At 38.4% G+C, this 25,894-nt stretch overlaps 1 protein-coding gene across 1 annotated transcript; it reads left to right on the forward strand.

The window, feature by feature from the left end:
- The first annotated feature begins 1,595 nt into the window (after positions 1 to 1,595).
- LOC133876280 (uncharacterized) lies at positions 1,596 to 25,850 on the forward strand. Its single transcript, XM_062314560.1, has 14 exons — positions 1,596 to 3,260; positions 3,410 to 3,526; positions 9,482 to 9,657; positions 9,772 to 9,982; positions 10,125 to 10,362; positions 10,486 to 10,636; positions 10,727 to 11,038; positions 20,570 to 21,884; positions 22,026 to 22,148; positions 24,333 to 24,490; positions 24,605 to 24,815; positions 24,958 to 25,195; positions 25,280 to 25,430; positions 25,521 to 25,850. The coding sequence occupies exons 1-14, from the start codon at positions 1,973 to 1,975 to the stop codon at positions 25,833 to 25,835; spliced, it is 5,004 nt and encodes a 1,667-aa protein (XP_062170544.1). The 5' UTR covers positions 1,596 to 1,972; the 3' UTR covers positions 25,836 to 25,850.
- Positions 25,851 to 25,894: the final 44 nt, after the last annotated feature.

Below are 25,894 nucleotides of genomic sequence, written 5' to 3' on the forward strand. Positions count from 1 at the left end.
TCTACATTCTTCTTTAAATGATCACCTAATTGATAATATTTTTTAAAATTTTTATTTGAAGATAATATCTTTTTTAAACTATCAAAAAAATTGTAAAATGTCCCTCAAGATCAGTAAAAAGATAAAAATAACTTTAAAATTTTTTCAATAAAACAAAAAATATCCCTATAAATTTGAAAAAAGAAAAAAAAATGATTTTAAAGAAGAAAAAAAATAAAATTTTTTTATTTAAAAAAAAGGAAAATTTTATTTATTTTTTTTAGAACGAAAATTTTATTTATGTTTTCAAGTACGACATAATCCATCTAGGCCATGCTTACAATTTTAAAAAATTACATTATCAAAAGATACTAAGAAGGAAAAAGAACAATCATGGCCTCATGGGTACCTTTTTGTTACCCATGAGATTTGCGACTAGAGCCAACCATAAGAAGTCATAGGTCTATTACTTTTGCTATTTTGTTGTTGAAAATCTTTTGCTAGTCATGGATTTTGTGTGGCTTTCTTTTTTAATACCTCTTTTCTATGGTGTAAGAAAAAAAAAAAAAAATTAATAATAAGTATTCGGTGTGATTGGAAAGGTTAGTTAGATAGGGACGTTGTAGGTTTATAATGCTTGTTACTTGTGATTAAATGTGGTCCACAGATAATTCTGAAGCTAGACCCTTTAGTTTTCAGCATAAATAATGGAATATATTTTCACCATGTATATATATATATATATATATAGCCTGAGATAGAATTCGTGGTTGGCAATGGCATCGATCTGTAATTTTCAGAATGGATACAACTTGTACTTTCGGTGATAATTTATGTTTGAGCACGAGACAGGACATCCGAACGTATATAGCTGTTGAAATTTCCAGTAACTTTCACAAATTCACAGTAAAAGCTCACGGGAATCTATGTTCGTCTTCAAGCGTTTCGTACGATGAACATTAATTTTCTCACACATAGGTCATTTTCGTTCTCTCTTTTCAAACTTGTAAGCATGGCCTGATGGGTTATGTCGTACTTGAGATTGTGATTTCTCTTTTCTATGGTGTAATTGACCCCACAACATCTACAGCCCTAGAGCAGGGAAAAATTCCCATTGAAATGGTGTATCAAACTCTCGTTATGCATCTACTCTTCTCGTTCTTTTCCCTCAATCTTCTAGGGAACCAAACAGAACTTCACTACCATTTTCAAATAGAAAAAGGTAAGAGCTTGAATCTCAGGCTCAGGACCAAAATACAATAACTTATTTAAGACCCAGTTGAAGAAAACGGAAAAGAAGCTTCAGATCCAACAGTCTTGGCAACGTTTAGGAGATCCAAACAAACCCTAAGCAAGAGAGAGAGAGAGAGAGAGAGAGAGAGAGAGAGAATACGGTGGTCGACGCTCCTGGTCGGCTGAGGGAGGCGAACTGCGGTGGGCGGTGCTCCGATGGGTGGCGGGGGATGGCTGTCAGTGGGGTGAGGAAGGAGGGAAAAAATTGGGGGAAAGTTTTAGGGAAGAAAAGGTTTTTCTGAAGATGAAGATGTTTTGGGGAAAAGAAGAATGGAGAATGGGTAAGAAAAGAAAAAAAAAGAAAAAGGAAAAGAACAGGAGAAGAAGAATGAGAGAGATAGACGCAGACCGTACTTGGCGGAGGGAGAAGATGTTTTTTTCTGAGGTTGACGCGGATCGATGAGGTGGCGTCTTAATAGCCGTTATTTTAAATGGATTTAAATGGATGGCTTTAGTTTGGAGAAATTGTGTCTGGGCAATTTCTTTGAAATTCCCAGAGATCTCAATCCAAGTCACCGACGACTGAACCACATAAAATCGTCAGTCTCTCTTTTATTTTATTTTTGTATTTGGTCTTTTCTTCACTAAATTAAGGTTCACGAATGCGACAGTCTGCTTCAGTCTAAGCATGCGTGTTTACTTTCTAATTGATCCTTATAATGAGCCTCAACTGTAAATTAAGCTCTGTGAACACAAAGCTATGCAGATTTTTTCTTTTGTGATTGTGATTACCAACTTTCTTTTTTTCTGCTCTGGATTCTCCAATTTTGTTGACACCATTACTCGATCCCAGAACATCAGCGATGGCACGACCTTGGTTTCCAGGGATGGAAAAAGCTTTGAACTGGGGTTCTTCAGTCCAGGTAGTTCCCCCAACCGTTATTTGGGGATTTGGTACAAGAATATCCCCGCTAAAACGGTTGTTTGGGTAGCAAATCGGCGAAACCCAATCAAGGACTTGTCCGGCGTGTTGATGGTAAACGGCTCAGGTAATCTTGTGCTTCTCTACCTGAACGGGAGTGTTGTGTGGTGGGCGAATTCAACGAAAGAGGCCCGGAATCCAATAGTACAGCTTTTAGACTCGGGAAATCTAGTACTGAGAGATGAGAAAGAAGAAAATCCAGAAAACTGTCTGTGGCAGAGCTTTGACTATCCTTCTGATACAATTTTACCGGGGATGAAGCTCGGATGGGACTTTAGGACTGGTCTGGAACGGCGCCTGTCCGCATGGAAGAGTTCAGACGATCCATCTCCTGGAGACCTTTCTTTTGGTATTGAACCTTATAATTACCCTGAGTCTGTCATCAAGAAAGGCTCTAAGAACTACGTCCGGAACGGCCCATGGAATGGCCTTCATTGGAGTGGTTCAGCGGAGTTAAAGGGCACGCAGATTTTCAACTTCAGTTTTGTCTCCAATAAGGACGAGGTGTACTTCATATACCACCCAATAAATAAGTCTCTGATCTCAAGAGGAGTTTTGAACCAAACTGTCAACTTGTATCAGCCCTACTTATGGATCGAAAAGGATCAAACTTGGAAGGGGTTTTCACCTATGCCAAGAGACAACGACTGTGACATGTATAACTATTGTGGCGCTTATGGAAATTGTGTCAGGGGTGAATTTCCTGTCTGTCAATGTTTACAAGGATTCAAGCCCAAGTCTAATGACAGCTCGAACCCAGAGAGCTGGTCTCAAGGATGTCTACGCAGTACGAAATTGAGCTGCCAGGATAAACATAGAGATGGGTTCCTAAAAGTTGGTGGGCTCAAATTGCCAGATACCATGCATTCTTGGTTGAATACAAGTCTAAATCTCGAGCAATGTAGAGCAACATGCTTGAGCAACTGTGCCTGTATGGCCTTTACAAACTCAGACATCAGAGGAAGAGGTAGCGGCTGCGCCATCTGGTTTGGTGATTTACTTGATATTCGAAAGCTTACATATAATGAGCAGGATCTGTATATTCGAATGCCTGCTTCAGAGTTAGGTATGAGCCAATATATATGATGATCTTTACTCCTTATTTCCTCCCTTTTATTGCATTAAGTTCATTTTTTTCTTAGCCATATAGCTTTTCAATCTTTCTTTTTTCTTTTTTCTTTTTTTGCTTTGTGATTGTCAAATCAACCGTTGAAGAAGTGATAAACCACCAAAAGACGAAGGTGATAGTGATAGCTGTAGCTGCCATTGCCGTTGTCATTGGGGTGCTATTTGTTGCCTATTGCATACGCAAACGCAGGACAAACTTCAGAGGTAATATCACTTTCCTTCGACCACCTCCACAAAAGATGTTGCTAGATTTTTTAATTGAACTTCTTAAAAGTACTATACAAGGCAGCTAATGAAACTATGAACAAAGAAATTAAGCTTTTAATGAAAAAAATTTGTAGAAATTAATCTTGTCGATGCTTTTTGTTGTGCAAACAACCACATACACAATAAGACAAGAATTTGTGAGGTTCCCTCGATAAGAGGTACATCTAGACTATAAACGTAACCAATCACGAATAATATCACTAATCAAAGATAGACCTCGGCCATAATCAAGATTGTTTTGACAGCGTATGATAATAACATAAACTAAGATTTGAATATATAAAAGAGCATTAAAGAATAGAGAAAATAACAAATATTGAAGAGAAAGACCCTAGTTGCTCCAAATAAGCAAACAAACAAATTAATAGCTCTAAAAGACTGATATTTAATTTAAACTTCAAAACTTGATTGTTTCATTTAGTGTGTATCCCTTATATAGGCTAAAATATGCTCCTAATTTAACAAGGGGGAAAAAAAAAATTCCTAATCAGAAAAGAAAAACATAATCCTAATGAAAAAGGAAAAACTTTGTTGGTACAGTTTTCGGTATGGTGTGAATCTGCACGTTCTTCTGATGTTCTTCACGTTTCTTAATAATTCTGCAAAACAACAAAAACTAAGGGGCCCTTCCGGGGGTCCTCTCCGATGCCTAAATTAGCTTCTATAAGAAAATAATGCTCTATGCATGAAAATTGAGTCTTAGTTTATACATGGGGTATGGGCCTATTTATAGGCAAAAAGGTGGAGTCAGACTTGGATTAGGATTCCTTCTCCTTATTGATCTAGAACTGGTGTCTGAGTTCTAATTGGACTCTGATTCTTTATTAGACTTCTAATTTGATATCTTTTTAGGCTTCTGATCTGATCATTCTTCTTATCTGAGTAGACCATGAATCCTATCCCAATTCCACCAGGGATAGGACTACTAATCAAACTGATTTCTCTGAAGTAGTTGCTAAATGTCTATCTCCTCATTGGATTAGGTTGAGTGGAATTTATCCCCAACAGTTACCCACTATCCGAAGCTTGCTTGAATAATGGGAATTCTATGGCTAAGGAAACCCGAGCTTTGTCTCCTTCTGAAAACCTGCTAACCTACAAAACTTGAGGGTTAAATCTTACCCCCCATTACCTTCTTGTTTTTCCTTAGAGTTTTCTCCCTGTCTCTTGGAATGGCTAACTCCTGAAAACCTGCAAAACCCTAGGGTTAAATCTGACCCCCCCTGGCTCTCTTTCTTTCTTTCTTTCGGCAAGGATTGATCCGAGTTGCTTTCTTGTTGCTCTCGGCTAAGACTGATCCGAGAGGTTTCTTCTTGCTCTCAGCTAGGACTGATCTGAGAGATTTCTTCTTTCTCTCGGCTAAGACTGATCTGAGGGTTTTTCTTCTTACTCTCGGCTAGGACTGATCCGAGAGTTTTGTTCTTGCTCTCGGCTAAGACTGATCCAAGAGGTTTTCTTCTTACTCTAGGGTAGAATTGATCCGAGAGGTTTTCTTCTTACTCTCGGCTAGGACTGATCCGAGAGGTTTTCTTCTTGCTCTCGACTAGGACTAATCCGAGAGGCTTCTTTCTTGCTCTCGGCTAGGACTGATCCTAGAGATTTTTTTTCTTGCTCTCGACTATGTGATGTCCCACATCGCCTGAGAATGAGGATATGCTTATATGTATAAATGTACAATTTATGACACAACGCGTTTTAAAGCTGTAACGGTCATGAACCTATCAGAACTCCACAGTTAAGCGTGCTTCTGCGAGAGCAATCCCAGGATGGGTGACCTCCTGGGAAGTCTGATTTGGGGAACTAAAAGCGGACAATATTGTGTCATTGGGGGTGGGTCGTTACAGGCTAGGACTAATCCGAGAGGTTTTCTTCTTGCTCTCGGCTAGGATTGATCTGAGAGGCTTCCTTCTTGCTCTCAGCTAGGACTGATCCGAGAGGTTTTTTTCTTGCTCTCGGCTAGGACTAATCCGAGAGGCTTCCTTCTTGCTCTCGGTTAGGACTGATCCGAGAGGTTTTCTTCTTGCTCTCGGTTAAGACTGATCCGAGAGGTTTTTGCCTGCAAAAGAAGCGACATCAACGGGTTTCCGGTCCCTGGACCGGGAACACTCCAATGCTTAAGTCAGCTTTATTCTTTTATTCTGAAAATACTTATTCCCAAAATCTAGAGAATTTTCTGTCATTTATTATAACTAGTTTGAGTTAAAAATAAAAGTCTAGTTATTTGCAAACATAAATGCTAAAAATAAAAGTCTAGCCTGAAATTCCCGAGAGTCCTTTCTACATGATCACGGGCAGATTCTGTTGTTGCCTCGGCTCTCTACGCCGTGGGCTTCTACTTCCTCGGTCTCCTCTTCTTTTTATATCATCACGGGGATCATTCTCTTGATGCCTCTCGTCTAGCTGAGGACGGTCTCAGGGATAGTAATCCCGTGGCTGCTGATCTCGAGGTTGATAGTCTCGATGATTCCAAGGCCTGTTATTTCCTGGTTGGTTTCGTTGCTCTCCCAAGAACCGAACCAGCTTGCCATTCTTTATGAATTCTTCTATTAACAACCTTAGGGTTACGCACCCCTCGGTGTAATGACCTGCTTGTTTATGAAAATCACAATACTTGTCTGCATTCTTGTAAGGTGGATTACCTGGTATCTTTTGTGGTTCCCAAAACGTCGGATCTCTTTTGATCTCCATCAGGACTTCTGATATTTCGGCATTGAGAGGTGTAAAGTTATAATCTTTGAACTTCTTTACCTGCCTCTGCTCTTCCCCATCAGCTTTTCTAAATTCTTTTCTTTTCTTTTCTGGAGCTGTCTCTCGGAGTAGCCTAGAATTGGCCATAGACTTCAGTGTCTCTTCCTGATTGATGAATTTTACCTTATCCATAGGCCCTGCAAGGTACTCGGTTGCTTCCAGACCAACTTCTTCATCAAAGGCTCATCGGGTGAAATTCCCTGATAAATGGCAGCAAAAATCTTATCTTTGGTCGGATCTTCGACTGTAACCTTCTCTTGGTTGAACCGGGCCATAAACTCCTTAAGACTCTCGTTGCTTTGCTGGTGCAACGATAGCAAATATTCCGAAGGCTTCTTCTTTGTCCGAAAAGCTAGAAATTTTGTTTGGAATATTTTGTACAACTCCTTGAACTGATCAACGAAATTCAGGGGCAGCTTCCTGAACCAGTCCCGGGCATTCCCCGAAAGAGTAAGGGGGAGGGCCCGACATGCTACTTCATCGGGTGTCGCATGAAGGTCTAAATGAGCTCGAAAATTCTCTAAGTGATCTAGAGTATCTTCGTCTCCAGCATAACTTAGAATTTGGGGTACCTTAAACTTCTCGGGTAGTCGATAGTCTGCTACTTGTCTGGTGAAGAGTGAGTCTGTACCCCTTAGGAGCTTATCCACAACTACGGATCTGCTTTTGTCCTTCCTTTCCATCTCCATGTATGTGCACCTTCTCTCCAAGTCGGCAATAACTCTGCTCAAATCTCCTTGGCGGTCATCCTCCCTCCGAGAATTAGTGTTGCTGTTGCGATCTTCTTCCTCATGCTCATCTTTGTTCATCTCGAGATTGGATTGTCCCGGCCTCCTGGGCAACAATTCTGCATTTAAGGCTTCAATCTGAGCTTCTAACGCTGCTATGCGATCTTGGTCTCCACCGAGCGGTGGAGGCTGTGGATTATTCTGAAAAACCGGTTCAGTGGGGCTCTAGGCTGTCGATTGGTCTGGCTTCCGGAACGTGTGTTCATCACCATGCTGGATCTTCTTTTTCTTTTATGAGGAACGAATGATCGTTTCCCACAGACGGCGCCAAACTGTTGGTATAGTTTCCGGTATGGTGTGAATATGCACGTTCTTCTAATGTTTTTCACGCTTCTTAATAATTCTGTAAAACAACAAAAACTAAGGGACCGTTCCGGGGGTCCTCTCCAATGCCTAAATTAGCTTCTATAAGAAAATAATGCTCTATGCATAAAAATTGAGTCTTAGTTTATACCTGGGGTATGGGCCTATTTATAGGTAAAGAAGTAGAGTTAGACCTGAATTAGGATTCCTTCTCCTTGTTGATCTAAAACTGGTGTCTGAGTTCTAATTGGACTCTGATCCTTTATTAGACTTCTAATTTGATATCTTCTTAGACTTCTGATCTGATCATTCTTCTTATCTGATTGGACCATGAGTCCTATCCCAATTCCACCAGGGATAGGACTACTGATCAAACTGATTTCTCTGAAGTAGTTGCTAAATGTCTATCTCCTCCTTAGATCGGGTTGAGTGGAATTTATCCCTAACAAACTCAATTCTTATTGAAAATGAAAACTAAAACATACATGCATAAATAAAATATATTCACACTAAAGTTTGTCTTCGCCCTGCATCAGTCTTTCTGGGTTGGGAAGAACTCACCTCGAGTTCAAGTCATCTCTATCAGCATCAATAAAACATGGAGTTAGGTGCTTCGCGTTGAACACGTCAGAGGTCTTTAAATGACTTGGAAGACGTAGCCGATATGCATTATCATTTATCTTCTTCAGAACCTCACAAGGCCCAATCTTTCTCTCTCGTAGCTTGTTATACTCACCGATGAGGAAGCGATCACTGCGAGTACAACCCAAACCAAAATTTGTGAGGGCTCCCTTGGACCTCTGGCAAATAAAGCATTATTTCCCTTGACATGACATATCACTAGTTAGCTTGGGCCAATAATAGTTTGATGATCAAGGCTAAAGTATTGTCTCTCCCAAAGTGACCTTGGGATGACGATGTCTTGGAAGAATTAATCTTCAAAGGGGCTACACATCATGTGGAAGAATTAATCTGCACTTCCTGGGTTAAAAGGGGTGTCACAACTTGTGCAATGAAACTTTTCTTATAGGACTCCTTTAATTACTTCTCAAACTTAGCTGCAAACCTACACACATCATTAAAATTCCAAAAATGTTGTAATTATACCACATCACAACTTTTGTCAGGCATCCCGCCAAGATAACGGCTATATATAGTTTCCTCATCGGGCTCCGCAACATCATACCTCAACATTAGATACTCAAATTTAATAATATAATCCTCAAAAGATAATTCCTTTTACTTAAAATAATGAAACTTTAAGGAAATGATGTTGCCTGTAATTATCTGGAAGAAACTTCTTTTTGAGCACCTTCGCATGCTCTTTGCTTCACGTTGTTCTCAAAATTGAGTCATATTTCTTCAACTTGATTGCCACAATTTCCAAAGTTTCGCTCTACGATATGCAACTAATCAATGAAATCATTTGAATGTGCTCTCCCTTTGAATTCTGAAATATCATCTTTCATGCTGAATTCTCATTAAAATTCATAGTTTCTTTGAGAATGATTGGATGTCGGGCTATGATCACGATGAAAATGATTGATATCTTCTTCCTCATAATTTGAACCTTCCTCCTTTGATCCATGATTTAATGCATCACGTCTCAAAGGTTGAAGCAAGCCAACTGCTTTAAGTTGCTGCACTTGTCTTCGCAATTCTTCATTCTCAATGTCACAAAGATCACACTCACAATTTGGCCTTTCAACTTCTAGCCCACATTGACCACAACCTCGATTGGCCATTAAAACCAAAGCTCTGATACCGAAAAATATAGAGAAAAGCAAAACCAAAAGGATAGTACAAATTATCCAAACCTTGAGAATAATAATAAAGCCTCACTTCCAACTAGTATAAGATAATCCCCAAAATTACAAAAAAATCAAATCATAATTATAATAACTCTCAAAATAACCCTTATTAACTTCCGTGTCATCAGCCACGCATGGTTAAATGGATGATTAGGTTGTGGTTGCGGATCCTAATTTGTATTTAAACCAAAGTTATGAGTTAATGTTGTCCTTTTTTCTTATTTCTTATGTGAAATGTGAAGCACATTTTGTTATATCAGAGAAAATGGAGAACGATGTAATCCTAGGTCAGAACACTGAAGGCCAAACAGAAGACCTGGAACTCCCCTTGTTCGACCTACTTACAGTAACTGATGCCACCAACAACTTTTCAGGCCACAACAAGCTTGGTGAAGGTGGTTTTGGACCCGTATTCCGGGTAACTCTGCAACATCCTAGTATAATGATTATTAAAAAAGGAGAAGAAAAAAATAGCTCTTGTCATATTCAGCATATATATAGATAATCTCTCTCTAAAATTGTAAATTTCCAGGGTATACTGAAAGATGGAAGAGAAATTGCTGTAAAAAGGCTTGCACGTAGCTCTGGACAAGGATTGAATGAGTTTAAAAATGAAGTTATATTGATTGCCAAATTGCAACATCGAAATCTTGTTAGGCTTCTCGGATGCTGCATTCAAGGAGAGGAGAAAATGCTAATCTATGAATACATGCCCAATAGAAGCATGGACTTCTTCATTTTTGGTTTGAACTCCTCAATACCTTATAATTTAATTTAAGAAGACCTCATGCTATGTTTTTTTATGGTACTTTAAAGAATTTTTTCAATTTTCAGTTTCATTGTTTATGTGAGACAGAGAATTAACATAAATGAGAAACTTACTAGATCAAAAGAGAGCTGAAGTTTTAGGCTGGTCTATGCGCTTCCACATTATTTGTGGAATTGCTCGGGGGCTTCTTTATCTTCATGAAGATTCCAGACTAAGGATTATACACAGAGATCTCAAAGCAAGTAATGTCTTACTTGATAGTAATATGAATCCAAAAATTTCAGACTTCGGCATGGCTAGAATATGTGGAGAAGATCAGACTGAAGGAAATACAAACAGAGTAGTTGGAACTTAGTAAGTATAAATATCCTTAACATGCTTTGTAATTAACGTTTCTTTTTCTAATCAAGAAGTGTCAATGTTCATGATGTTTTCTTTTTCTAATCAAGAAGTGTCAATGTTCATGATGTTCTGCAGTGGATATATGGCTCCCGAATATGCAATTCATGGGTTATTCTCAGTAAAATCTGATGTCTTTAGTTTTGGAGTATTGTTGCTAGAGATATTAAGTGGAAAGAAGAGTCGAGGATTCTTCGATTCAAGCCAAAGTCTGAATCTTATCGGACACGTGAGTGTTCAAAAGAGTAGTTATCTTTCCATTTAACATTCAGTGAAGTCATGAAAGACGAATGACAGTACATTTTCCAATATGTTTTAGGCATGGAAACTATGGAGAGAAGGCAGGCCTTTAGAGCTGATCGATACGTGCCTAGGAGACGACTCATGCCCTCAGCTTCCACAGATTATACGCTGTGTCCATATCAGTCTCTTATGCGTGCAACAGCATCCTGAGGATAGGCCCAGCATGTCTTCTGTGGTTACGATGCTAAGCAGTGAGAGTTCATTACCTGAACCTAAAGAGCCTGGTTTCCATGTTGGAAATAAATCACTTTCTGTGGAATATTCTTCATCCAGCAAGCAGCAATCATCTTCAACAAACGATATATCTGTTTCGCTGTTAGAGGCTCGATGATGGATCATTTTATTATATGCATTATTTATACTTGACATATCCTGGGAGTACTGTCCAACATTAACTATCATTTCTGTTTCTACACACACCAAGTATGTCCCTACTGCGTGCCAATTTGTTATCCCAACAATGAATGAAAATCTAAAAGGATAAAAGGAAATGGATATAACATCATAAGTTTGAAATTAGATGGCTATAATTTAGATAATTTTGAAAGCAGATTCACTCATCCGCAAATCACCTTCGAACAAGGTTGCATGAGATTCCTTGAAGTTACATATACGATCTTCAGCAAAAAAATAAGTGTAATTTACGAGATTACAATCTGTCACCACACAAAAATCCCTCCAAAACTTGGAAAATCAATCTTGGATTCTTGTATTTATTGCCTTTTTTTTTAAAAAAAAAAAAAAAAAATTTTGGATGAATCAAATCTCTTATAACCAAACAAAGAAACAACATACACTTCCCAACAAAACACACTGGAAAAACAGAGCTACTCACAGTAGCTACAAACAACAGCAAAACCCAGCAACAAACTGTTCAAGCTGAGTTTCCCCACTAAGCATATACTAGACTAGTACCAAGTTCCATCACGAATAATAGAAGATAGTCTAGGACCAACAGAACGACCAGCATCATATATGATTCGGTATCCATATTTTTCAAAAAGACAGCCTTCAGGATGCCGCACATCCCCTACTTTGAATATTTTTATTTTTATTTTTGTATTTCCTTTCCAAGTTTGCGTACAATTTACCTTCTATTTTCTATTTTTCCTTCTGTAGACATTAATTTCCTTTTCTTTTTAGTTCAATCATGTAATAAATAGTAGGGTCACGTTTGTAAGGAAGAACGTACTCTGACAATAAATTATGTGACTTTTGGACCAGGCCGTACGGTTGCAGGAAAAAAAGAACCACGACCTGGCTGGCAATGTTGAAATTGCAGCGCAGTTCAGCAAGTCAATGCTAATGACGTACTCATCAATGGTAGACTGCTTGTTCGTTGCAATTACTCCTTGTAATGACTCTCAACTGTCTATCGTTTAACCACAGAGCAAGATGAGAAAAGAAAGCAATGAACATTGACCTTGTTTGACAAATGTTTGTAAATACTAGAATGGTGGGCTGTTAATTTTGAAAATAATAAAAAGTGATGATGCGATATAAAGTAAAAATAAATTGTATAGAAAGTGAAAAAATTTTGTGTTGTAGTGAATTTTTTTATTTGAATAATAATAAAAAATTATTAATGTGATATAAAAAGTATAAAAAAATAAAAATATTTTTATGTGAATTGTTATTGAAAAATGTGAAAAAATGAGAAAAATAATGAGAATAGTGTGCTCCACTATCGTGTAATGGTATGTTGTTTGTCAAACATACCCATTTTTCTTTTGTGACTCCGATTACCAACTTACTTTTTTTCTTCAATGAATTCTCTTATGTCGTTGACACCATTTCTCAATCCCAATCCATCAGCGACGGTAGGTGTAACAATCCACCACCAACGACACAATATTGTCCATTTTTAATTCTTTAGAACCAGATTTTTCAGGAGGTCACTCATCCAAATACTAGTATCGCAGAAACACACTTAACTGTGAAGTTCTGATATATTTATAACTATCACAGTTTTAAAAAGCGTTACGTCGAAAAATGTGCAAATATATATATAAGCACATACCCATTCCCATGGCCAAGCAATGTGAAACGTCACAGGAAACATATAGGACCTTGGTTTCGGAAGCTGTGAACTAGGGTTCTTCCGTCCAGGTAGTTCCACAAACCGTTATTTGGGAATTTGTGTAATAACTCCGACTTCCTTTCGAGGGTAAAATGGTCTTTTACTACCTATGAGAATGGATGACTGGATAAAAATAATAAACACGTGAGTTTATATTTAATATTTTATTATTCATATTAAATACCCGCTTTTATATTTTATTAAATACCTGCTTTTACATTTAATAATTTTTATATTAATATTAAATGCCGCTTTTACACTTAATATTTTATATTAATATTGAAGTACCCATTTTTTTTAGCCTTACATGTAAAATCCTAATTTTTTTTTGAAAAAATGTGATCATGTACAATCATATTATAAAACTAAAGAAATTACATAAAATCTTCATGAACAAAAGTCTGTACGAATGGTGGACACACCTCCTTCCAGACCATTTCATGACAAACCATCAAAGCATGCTTAGCTAAACTATGTGCCACTTTGTTAGCTTCCCTCTGAGTATGACTCACTAACCACTTTGAATGCTGTATTAGCCTCTCTTGCATTGCTTCTACCATCATTCCACAAGGCCTCCAGCAAGCTTAAGAGGAATTGATAGCCTTTACCACATTAAGGGAATCCCCTTCAAAAATTGCTCTATGCACACCAATCTCTTCGCATAGCATAAAAGCTCGCTAAGCTACCATTGCCTCCGCTACCTCTAGGTCACAGATGAAAGGCATGGAAGAGGCCATAGCCACACAAAACTCCCCTTTATCATCCCGAGCTATGACCCCCACTCGCATCCGTTTACCTGAATGATCCACAAAAGCATCCCAATTGAATTTCATAATGCCCATTGGAGGCTTGCTCCATCGGGTATTTCCTTGATTCGTCAGGAGATTGGATCTTGTTGCTTGACCTTTTGCTGCCACGAACTCTTCCCGAGAAGCCAACGTCTGTTGCACTAGAAGGGCTGGTGGTGAAAACAAACCCTCAAACACAAAAGACTTCCTCTGCGCCCAAATGACCCTCGCCATCATAAGTGCATGAAAAAAATCTAGCTCGTCCAACTTCTCCTAGAGTGTTCTTAGTAGGGCCATACCATCATCTTCTACCAAAGACAGCTTCTAGATTTTACGTGAGCTCTCTTGCCATACTGCCTGAGAAGAGCAGCATCCCTAAAGAATATGGCCCACAGTCTCAGTTTCCAATTGGCGTATTGGACATATTGGATCTGGGACTATATTTTTTCGATGAAGGTTTGCCTTAGTTGGGAGGATATTCAAACTTACCTTCCATAGAAAATTTTTTAGAGCCCCAGGAACATCAAGAGCCCAAATGAAATTCCAGAATTTCCTCTCATCCCCTTTATTTGAGCTCTCTCCTTTCTCCTCTTCACATCATTGATTCTCCATAAAATAAGCACTTCTCACTATGAAGACTCCCTGTTTTGACCCTGCCCAAACCAATCGGTCTCTCGGTAGCAAAGGGCTTAGTGGTATACGGCAAATACTTGCCACCTCTGAGGGAGAGAAGATGGGCGATAAAAGTTGTACATTCCACCTCCTGGAGATTGGTTCAATTAGTTCGGCGACTTTGGCTTTAGCATGAAGGATAGTCACAGGGGATTGCACTTGGCATGTACCAAAATCCAAAAGCCATCTATCCTTCTAAATTGAAATTTGCAAACCATTTCCTACCCGCCATTTCAATCCTGCTTCAAAATATGCCGAGATTGAGAGATACTCTGCCAAGCATAAGAAGGCTTTCTTCCAACATTAGCTTCCATAAACGAGACATCTGGGAAATACTTCTCTTTGAGAATTTCAGCCACCAATGACTCTGGGTTTTGTAAGATCCTCCATCCTTGTTTCGTAAGCAAAGCATGGTTGAAAGCTTCCAGTTCCCTAAAGCCCATTCCTCCTCCTTGTTTAGATTTCCCCAATTTCTCCCAACTCAACCAGACCACCCTTTTATCCTTCTTCTGGGAGCTCCACCAAAAGCAACTCATAAGGGAGTTTAACTGAGCACACAGTGATTTAGGAAGCCGGAACACGCTCATGTTGCATGTCGGAATAGCTTGGACAACGGCTTTGATTAAAACTTCTTTCCCTGCCTGCAATAGGAACCGTTCTTTCCACCCATCCAACCGTTTGCATACTCGCTCCTGAATTCCTGCAAAAGTCTGACTTTTTGAACGTCCAACCATTGCTGGAAGTCCTAAGTACTTGTGATAATTAGTTATGGCTAGAATTCCCACCAAAGAACCGATGTGCTCCTTGAACTCTCTTTTAGTATTTTTGTTGAAGAAGATGGACGTTTTATCTGCATTCAATTTCTGCCCAGAAGCTCGTTCATACCTTTGTAAAATCTCATGAACGTTTTGCCACTCTGTTAGATTTGCACGACAAAAAAGTAAGTTGTCGTTGGCAAAAAAGAGGTGGCTAATCCGAGTCCCTCGAAAAGAGATTGGCACCCCTGAAATGCTCCCTTCAATTTCAGCCCTTGTGAGCATAGCACTAAGCCCCTCCGCAACAAGAAGAAACATAAGGGGATAAGGGATCCCTTTGTCTGAGTCCCCTAGATGGATAGATTCGCCCCTTGGGTTGACCATTCACAAGAACTAAGAAGGAAGGAGATCTCACACAAATCATCAACAGGGCTTTGTAGGCAACTAGTACGTTGTGTTGGGGTGAATGCCAATAACAAAATGCACAACGGAAATTATCTACCCCTCTTTGTACAAATTAAATAGTTAATCTAGCTAGCATCATAATATCAACTCATCCAAAAACAATGCAGAAAAAGGATTTAGGCAACCACCACAAGCAGGACACCAAAATTTTTACGTGGAAAACCCTCCGGTGTGAAGGGAAAAACCACGGGACCTAGTCCAGTTAAAACTTCCACTATCAACAATAATGGGCTTACAAATTGTCTTCTCTAGAACAATATCTAGAGGTTATCACAACATGAAGAATACACACATTCTTGGATTAAAACATAAATTCATCACTATAAAAGTGGATTCCAACAACAACAAAGAAAGGTCTCACCAAGTGGGAATGAACAACCGAGCAACTGGAGAGGAAGTCCAACGATCGACACCAATCAATGCGTAGCCCTCGTCGTCAGGAACAACATATTAAAATTTCATCAAGATCGGACCATAAATGACCCTATAATCTATGACGGAAATGGGTATGTGTAAAACACTATTTTTCTTCTCCTCCCTCACTGTTTGCTCGAGCTTCTGTTTCAAAAAAAACAAAGCTTCCCTCTCTGTCTAAAGCTTCAAAAACTGCAAGCCTTCCTTTTATTTATTTATTTTTTTTTCTTCTTCATATGGGCACAAGTCACGCACTGTGCGTGACTTGCCCTCTGCCAACAGAAACAGAGGCGACAGCCTCTGTTTCTTTGGCTTATGGGTTGGTCCCCCACGTAGGAGGGACCACCCAACACGTTGTCGGTAATGAGTCTTCCTGGAAGGAATGCGCTCTGTTGCTGGGAAATCATAGCAGGCAGGACATGCTTTAACCTCTTTGTTAATGCTTTAGCAATTAACTTGTAGAGCACATTACATAAGCTTATGGGATGATAATCACAAACAGAGTTAACTTGATCAGATTTGGGAATCAAAGCTAAATAGGTAAAATTAATCGAAGGGTCAAAGATCCCATTATTCAGAAAATTCAGAATAGCTGTTTGAACCTGTTCTCCAATGATGCTCCAGTGTTTCTGGAAGAAGCAAACTCCAAATTTGTCCGGACTCGGACCTTTAAGGGGTTTCATTTGGCCAAGGGCATTGACTATCTCATCCGTTGTAGACTCCCTGAGCAGGCTAGAATTCATCTCGGGTGTAACTTTCTGAGACACCGACTCTAGACAATATTCCATATCCCTTGGACCCTCTGAAAAGAACAGAGAGTGGAAATAGGCAATGAATGCTTCCCCTATGTCCTCAGTAGAGCTCCTTGACACACCTACTTCATCAATCACAGAATGGATTGTATTACTACGTCTTCTTTGAGTAGCCCATGCATGGAAGAACTTGGTATTGTAGTCCCCCCCCTTAAACCAATTTCTCTTGGCCTTTAAAGGTCTCCACTTTTATATCCTCCATTTCTAGCAATATATTTATTTCTCCCTGCAGAGCTTTGATTTCATCCCTGACATTAACCCTTTGATCCATTTGCATGGCCTCCAATTTCTTAATGAGGCTAGTAAGCCTCTTGCTGGTATTGCCATATTTGTTCCTGTTCCATGAGGATAATGAGGCAGCACATCTCTCCATCTTCTGTGCAATCAAAGAAAGTGGATTTTCACCAACTATATCTTTCTCCCATTCATTCTTGATGACCCCTGCACTCTTCTCATCTTCATTCCAGCAAGCTTCAAATTTAAAGCATTTAGATGGTCGAAACTTCCCTTGGAGAAACTGAACCCATAAAGGCTTGTGATTGGAGGTCCTTGCAGCTGCTCTTTATGATCTCGGAAGGAGTAGTGGAAGGTTTATGTTATTTCCTCTTTGTTAATTCATGGGTCTGACTGGGAAAGATGGGTTTGATCAGAAATGGGTCTAACTGGGAGAGTGAAGCTTTTTAATTTTGACCGGAAATGGGTTTTGAGAAAGATGGGTTTGTTCGTGATGGAGTGGATTGGGAATGAGATTAAGAGGAAGGGGTTGTTAAAGCGGTTGGTCTTAAAAACCAATAAAAAATAATATTAAGTTAAAATGGAGAAAATTTTAGAGAGTTTGATGTAGGAAACATTTTAAAAGTGATAAATAAAATCAAAAAAGTAGTATCTTAAGCCAAAATTTAGAGAAAATTTAGATAGCTTGATGAGGATGCTCTTACAAGTTTGAAAAGAGAGAACGAAAATGACCTATGTGTGAGAAAATTAATGTTCATTGTACGAAACGCTTAATTCATTTGATTTATGACTTTATTTATTAAATCCTAATCTTAATTTTATTTTATTAATTTTTTTTTTTTTTTGGTGTTTCAATAAGTATGTCAAAATTTATTCTCTACTGTGTATTCTGATAAATTCATGTTTTAACATAAAAATAGACAACCTTAATTTGACAGTTGTGGTTAGTATACTCTTTTCACCTGATGTAAAATAATATAAAAATTATCAAAGACCAGATTCCGTCATTGACTGACAGGATTCCGGTCACTTTTACCGGATTTCGCCATCTCGGCTACTATAGCCAGAATCCAAGATAAAGGCCAGATTCCGAACAGTTTCGTCAGAATCTGGGTTGGCCGGATTTTGGCGAAAGTGGCCGAATTCCGGCAAAAAATTACCGGAATCCAGCCGTTCTGGCCAGATCCCGGCCAGTCAGCAGGGATCCCGCCGTTCTGGCCTAATCTGTCCGGCCAGCTGGCCAGAATACGGTCGCCGAAATCTGGGCTAATCAGATTCCGGCGAAGATGGCCGGATTCTGTTGCCAGATTTCAGCAATATTGACCGAATGCTGTCGGATTTCGGTACCGGCAAGATTTCGGTGATGGTCGACTGCTTGAAGTGAAGGTCGACTGTGTCGTTTAATAGGGGTCGAATGCGTCTGGCGTCTTCGGAAAATGATTTACGCTTTTAAAAAGTATAAATCATTTTTCGAAATTTACTAAGCATTTTTTGTCAAATAGAAATCATTTTTCAGTTGACTATTATTTTCGCCCTTACCAAACATTAAAAAATACTGAAATTATTTTACGCCGAAACAAACGAAGCATAAATACAAGTCATAAATGACCTTTTACAGTGACACACAAACGGAATCTCCGCCGCGTGAAGAGCACCAAGAAAAGGAGAAAAAGGCCCACCTCGTGAGAAAAAAGCCAAATCCCTAATAGTCAGCATGCCTATCTCTCCAACTTGTCATCGCCCTCCAATATCCGAGCTTCCAATGCAAAGTCCAAGTTCTAAAATAATGTAGGAAAAAACTCTACATTCTTCTTTAAATGATCACCTAATTGATAATATTTTTTAAATTTTTATTTGAGATAATATCTTTTTTAAACTGTCAAAAAAATTGTAAAATGTCCCTCAAGATCAATAAAAAGATAAAAATAACTTTAAAATTTTTTCAATAAAACAAAAAATATCCCTATAAATTTGAAAAAAGAAAAAAAATGATTTTAAAGAAGAAAAAAATAAATTTTTTTATTTAAAAAAAAGGAAAATTTTATTTATTTTTTTTAAAACGAAAATTTTATATATGTTTTCAAGTACGACATAATCCATTTAGGCCATGCTTACAATTTTGAAAAATTACATTATCAAAAGATACTAAGAAGGAAAAAGAACAATCATGGCCTCATGGGTACCTTTTTGTTACCCATGAGATTTGCGACTAGAGCCAACCATAAGAAGTCATAGGTCTATTACTTTTACTATTTTGTTGTTGAAAATCTTTTGCTAGTCATGGATTTTGTGTGGCTTTCTTTTTTAATACCTCTTTTCTATGGTGTTAAAAAAAAAAAAAAAAAATTAATAATAAGTATTCGGTGTGATTGGAAAGGTTAGTTAGATAGGGACGTTGTAGGTTTATAATGCTTGTTACTTGTGATTAAATGTGGTCCACAGATAATTCTGAAGCTAGACCCTTTAGGCAATGGCATCGATCTGTAATTTTCAGAATGGATACAACTTGTACTTTCGGTGATAATTTATGTTTGAGCACGAGACAGGACATCCGAACATATATAGTTGTTGAAATTTTGCAGTAACTTTCACAAATTCACAGTAAAAGCTCACGGGAATCTATGTTCGTCTTCAAGCGTTTCGTACGATGAACATTAATTTTCTCACACATAGGTCATTTTCGTTCTCTCTTTTCAAAATTGTAAGCATGGCCTGATGGGTTATGTTGTACTTGAGATTGTGATTTCTCTTTTTTATGGTGTAATTGACCCCACAACATTTACAGCCCTAGAGCAGGGGAAAATCCCCATTGAAATGGTGTATCAAACTCTCGTTATGCATCTACCATTCTCGTTCTTTTCCCTCAATCTTCTAGGGAACCAAACAAGACTTCACTACCATTTTCAAATAGAAAAAGGTAAGAGCTTGAATCTCAGGCTCAGGACCAAAATACAAGAACTTATTTAAGACCCAGTTGAAGAAAACGGAAAAGAAGCTTCAGATCCAACGGTCTTGGCAACGTTTAGGAGATCCAAACAAACCCTAAGCAAGAGAGAAATTAGAGAGAGAGAGAGAGAGAATACGGTGGTCGGCGCTCCTGGTCGGCTTAGGGAGGCGAACTGTGGTGGGCGGTGCTTAGGAAGGAGGGAAAAAATTGGGGGAAAGTTTTGGGGAAGAAAAGGTTTTTCTGAAGATGAAGATGTTTTGGGGAAAAGAAGAATGGAGAATGGGTAAGAAAAAAAAAAAAAAGAAAAAAGAAAAAGAAAAAGAACAGGAGAAGAAGAATGAGAGAGATAGACGCAGACCGTACTTGGCGGAGGGAGAAGGTGTTTTTTTCTGAGGTTGACGCGGATCGATGAGGTAGCGTCTTAATAGCCGCTTTTTTAAGTGGATTTAAATGGATGGCTTAGATTGGAGAAATTGTGTCTGGTCAATTTCTTTGAAATTCCCAGAGATCTCAATCCAAGTCACCGACGACTGAACCACATAAAATCGTCGGTCTCTCTTTTCTTTTATTTTATTTTTGTATTTGGTTGTCTTTTCTTCACTAAATTAAGGTTCACAAATGCGACAGTCTGCTTCAGTCTAAGCATGCGTGTTTACTTTCTAATTGATCCTTACTATGAGCCTCAACTGTAAATTAAGCTCTGTGAACACAAAGCTATGCAGATTTTTTCTTTTGTGATTGTGATTACCAACTTTCTTTTTTTCTGCTCTGGATTCTCCAATTTTGTTGACACCATTACTCGATCCCAGAACATCAGCGATGGCACGACCTTGGTTTCCAGGGATGGAAAAAGCTTTGAACTGGGTTTCTTCAGTACTCCAGGTAGTTCCACCAACCGTTATTTGGGGATTTGGTACAAGAATATCCCCGTTAAAACGGTTGTTTGGGTAGCAAATCGGCGAAACCCAATCAAGGACTTGTCCGGCGTGTTGATGGTTAACGGCTCAGGTAATCTTGTGCTTCTCTACCGGAACGGGAGTGTTGTGTGGTGGGCGAATTCAACGAAAGAGGCCCGGAATCCAATAGTACAGCTTTTAGACTCGGGAAATCTAGTACTGAGAGATGAGAAAGAAGAAAATCCAGAAAACTGTCTGTGGCAGAGCTTTGACTATCCTTCTGATACAATTTTACCGGGGATGAAGCTCGGATGGGACTTTAGGACTGGTCTGGAACGGCGCCTGTCCGCATGGAAGAGTTCAGACGATCCATCTCCTGGAGACCTTTCTTTTGGTATTGAACCTTATAATTACCCTGAGTCTGTCATCAAGAAAGGCTCTAAGAACTACGTCCGGAACGGCCCATGGAATGGCCTTCATTGGAGTGGTTCAGCGGAGTTAGAGGGCACGCAGATTTTCAACTTCAGTTTTGTCTCCAATAAGGACGAGGTGTACTTCATGTACCACCCAATAAATAAGTCTCTGATCTCAAGAGGAGTTTTGAACCAAACTGTCAACTTGTATCAGCCCTACTTATGGATCGAAAAGGATCAAACTTGGGAGGGGTTTTCACCTATGCCAAGAGACAACGACTGTGACATGTATAACTATTGTGGCGCTTATGGAAATTGTGTCAGGGGTAAATTTCCTGTCTGTCAATGTTTACAAGGATTCAAGCCCCAGTCTAATGACAGCTCGAACCCAGAGAGCTGGTCTCAAGGATGTCTACGCAGTACGAAATTGAGCTGCCAGGATAAACATAGAGATGGGTTCCTAAAAGTTGGTGGGCTCAAATTGCCAGATACCATGCATTCTTGGTTGAATGCAAGTCTAAATCTCGAGCAATGTAGAGCCGCATGCTTGAGCAACTGTGCCTGTACGGCCTATACAAACTCAGACATCAGAGGAAGAGGTAGCGGCTGCGCCATCTGGTTTGGTGATTTACTTGATATTCGAAAGCTTACATATAATGAGCAGGATCTGTATATTCGAATGCCTGCTTCAGAGTTAGGTATGAGCCAATATATATGATGATCTTTACTCCTTATTTCCTCCCTTTTATTGCATTAAGTTCATTTTTTCTTAGCCACATAGCTTTTCAATCTTTCTTTTTTCTTTTTTTGCTTTGTGATTGTCAAATCAACCGTTGAAGAAGTGATAAACCACCAAAAGACGAAGGTGATAGTCATAGTGATAGCTGTAGCTGCCATTGCCGTTGTCATTGGGATGCTCTTAGTTGCCTATTGCATACGCAAAAGCAGGACAAACTTCAGAGGTAATATCACTTTCCTTCGACCACCTCCACAAAAGATGTTACTAGATTTTTTAATTGAACTTCTTAAAAGTACTGTACAAGGCAGCTAATGAGAATATGAACAAAGAAGTTAAGGTTTTAATGAAAAAAATTGTAGAAATTTTGTGGATGCCTGTGGTTGTGCAAACAACCACATACACAATAAGACAAGAATTTGCGCGGTTCCCTCAATACGAGGTACATTTATAGACTATAAGCCTAAGCAATCACAAATAATATCACTAATCAAAGATTGACCCCGACTATAATCAAAATTATTTTGACAGCGTATGATAATAATATAAATTAAGATTTGAATATATAAAAGAAAATTCAAGAAGAGAAAAATTAACAAATATGGAAGAAAAAGACTTTAGTTGCCCTAAATAAGCAAACAAATAAATAACTCTAAAAGACTGATATTTAATTTAAATTTCAAAACAAGATTGTTCCATTTAGTGTGTATCCCTTATATAGACTAAAATATACTCCTAATTTAACAAGGAAAAATAAAAAAAAAAAAAAAAAAAAAAAAAAAAAAAAACAGAAAAAAAAAATCCTAATAGGAAAAGAAAAACATAATCCTAATGAAAAAGAAAAAACTCAATTCTTATTGAAAAGGAAAACTAAAACATACATGCATAAATAAAATAAATTCACACTAAAGTCGGTCTTCGCTTGCATCAGTCTCCCCAGGTTGGAAAGAACTCACCCTCGAGTCCAAGTCATCTCTATCAGCATCAACAAAACATGGAGTCAAGTGCTTCGCATTGAACACATCATAGGTTTTTAAATGACTTGGAAGATGTAGCTGATATGCATTATCATTTATCTTCTTCAGAATCTCACAAGGCCCAATCTCTCTCGTAGCTTGTTATACTCACCGATGAGTTGTGAGGGCTCCCTTAAACCTCTAGCAAATAAAGCATTATTTCACGTAACGTGCAACATCACTTGTTAGTTTGGGCCAATAATAGTATGGGGATTGAGGCTAAAGTAGTCTCTCCCAAAGTGACCTTGGGATGACGATGTCTTGGAAGAATTAATCTTCAAAGGGGCTACACAACATGTGAAAGAATTAATCTGCACTCCCTGGGTTAAAGGGGTGTCGATCACAACTTGTGCAACAATAACTTTTCTTATAGGACTCCTTTAATTACTTATCAAACTTAGCTGCAAACCTACACACATGATTAAAATTCCAAAAATGTTGTAATTATACCACATCGCAATTTTTGTCAGGCATCGATCCCGCCAAGATAACGGCTATAGTTTCCTCATCGGGCTCCGCAACATCATACCTCAACATTAGATATATACTCAAATTCAATAACATAATCCTCAACAGGTAATTCCTTTTACTTCAAATAATGAAACTTAAGGAAATGATGTTGCCTGTAATTATCTGGAAGAAACTTCTTTTTGAGCACCTTCGCATGCTCTTTGCTTCATGTTGTTCTCAAAATTGAGTCATATCTCTTCAACTTGATTGCCACAATTTCCAAAGTTTCGCTCTACGATATGCAACTAATCAATGAAATCATCTGAATGTGCTCTCCCTTTGAATTCTGAAATATCAACTTTCATGCTGAATTCTCATTGAAATTCATAGTTTCTTTGAGAATGATTGGATGTCGGGCTATGATCACGATGAAAATGATTGATATCTTCTTCCTCATGATTTAATGCATCACGTCTCAAAGTTTGAAGCAAGCCAACTGCTTTAAGTTGCTGCACTTGTCTTCGCAATTCTTCATTCTCAATGTCACAAAGATCACACTCACAATTTGGCCTTTCAACTTCTAGCCCACATTGACCACAACCTCGATTGGCCATTAAAACCAAAGCTCTGATACCGAAAAATATAGAGAAAAGCAAAACTGAAAGGATAGTACAAATTATCCAAACTTTGAGAATAATAATAAAGCCTCACTTCCAACTAGTATAAGATAATCCCCAAAATTACAAAAAAACATCACAAATCATAATTATAATAACTCTCAAAATAACCCTTATTAACTTCCGTGTCATCAGCCACGCATGGTTAAATGGATGATTAGGTTGTGGTTGCGGATCCTAATTTGTATTTAAACCAAAGTTATGAGTTAATGTTGTCCTTTTTTCTTATTTCTTATGTGAAATGTGAAGCCCATTTTGTTATATCAGAGAAAATGGAGAACGATGTAATCCTAGATCAGAACACTGAAGGCCAAACAGAAGACCTGGAACTCCCCTTGTTCGACCTATCTACAGTAACCGATGCCACCAACAACTTTTCAGGCCACAACAAGCTTGGTGAAGGTGGTTTTGGACCCGTATTCCGGGTAACTCTGCAACATCCTAGTATAATGATCATTAAAAAAGGAGAAGAAAAAAATAGCTCTTGTCATATTCAGCATATATATAGATAATCTCTCTCTACAAATGTAAATTTCCAGGGTACACTGAAAGATGGACGAGAAATTGCTGTAAAGAGGCTTGCACGTAGCTCTAGACAAGGATTGAATGAGTTTAAAAATGAAGTTATATTGATTGCCAAATTGCAACATCGAAATCTTGTTAGGCTTCTCGGATGCTGCATTCAAGGAGAGGAGAAAATGCTAATCTATGAATACATGCCCAATAGAAGCATGGACTTCTTCATTTTTGGTTGGAACTCCACAATACCTTATAATTTAATTTAAGTAGACCTCATGCTATGTTTTTTTATGGTACTTTAAAGAATTTTTTCAATTTTCAGTTTCATTGTTTATGTGAGACAGAGAATTAACATAAATGAGAAACTTGCCAGATCAAAAGAGAACTGAAGTTTTAGGCTGGTCTATGCGCTTCCATATTATTTGTGGAATTGCTCGGGGGCTTCTTTATCTCCATGAAGATTCTAGATTAAGGATTATACATAGAGATCTCAAAGCAAGTAATGTCTTACTTGATAGTAATATGAATCCAAAAATTTCAGACTTCGGCATAGCTAAAACATGTGGAGAAGATCAGACCGAAGGAAATACAAATAGAGTGGTTGGAACTTAGTAAGTATAAATATCATTAACATGCTTTGTAATTAACGTTTCTTTTTCTAATTAGAAAGTGTCAATCTTCATGATGTTCTGCAGTGGATATATGGCGCCCGAATATGCCATCCATGGGTTATTCTCAGTAAAATCTGATGTCTTTAGCTTTGGAGTATTGTTACTAGAGATATTAAGTGGAAAGAAGATTCGAGGATTCTTCAATTCAGGCCAAAGTCTGAATCTTATTGGACATGTGAGTGTTCGAAAGAGTATTTATCTTTCCGTTTGACATTCAATGAAGTCATGAAAGACGAATGACAGTACATTTTCCAATATGTTTTAGGCATGGAAACTATGGAGTGAAGGCAGGCCTTTAGAGCTGATCGATACGTGCCTAGGAGACGACTCATACCCTCAGCTTCCACAGATTATACGCTGTGTCCATATCAGTCTCTTATGCGTGCAACAGCATCCTGAGGATAGGCCCAGCATGTCTTCTGTGGTTTCGATGCTTAGCAGTGAAAGTTCATTACCTGAACCTAAAGAGCCTGGTTTCCATGTTGGAAATAACTCACTTTCTGTGGAATATTTTTCATCCGGCAAGCTGCAATCATCTTCAACAAACGATATATCTGTTTCGCTGTTAGAGGCTCAATGAAGGATCATTTTATTATATGCATTATTTATACTTGACATATCCGGGGATTGTCCAACTTT

This window comes from Alnus glutinosa, chromosome 8 (assembly GCF_958979055.1).
Source record: "Alnus glutinosa chromosome 8, dhAlnGlut1.1, whole genome shotgun sequence".
In the NCBI taxonomy this organism is placed as follows: Eukaryota; Viridiplantae; Streptophyta; class Magnoliopsida; order Fagales; family Betulaceae; genus Alnus; species Alnus glutinosa.

Excerpts from the sequence above, each read along its gene's own strand:
- LOC133876280 (XM_062314560.1), top strand. The coding sequence starts at position 1,973 with ATGCAGATTTTTTCTTTTGTGATTGTGATTACCAACTTTCTTTTTTTC. Across the intron at positions 3,527-9,481 it reads ACGCAGGACAAACTTCAGAG|CACATTTTGTTATATCAGAG; the intron begins GTAATATCACTT and ends TGAAATGTGAAG. Across the intron at positions 24,491-24,604 it reads GTTTTGGACCCGTATTCCGG|GGTACACTGAAAGATGGACG; the intron begins GTAACTCTGCAA and ends GTAAATTTCCAG.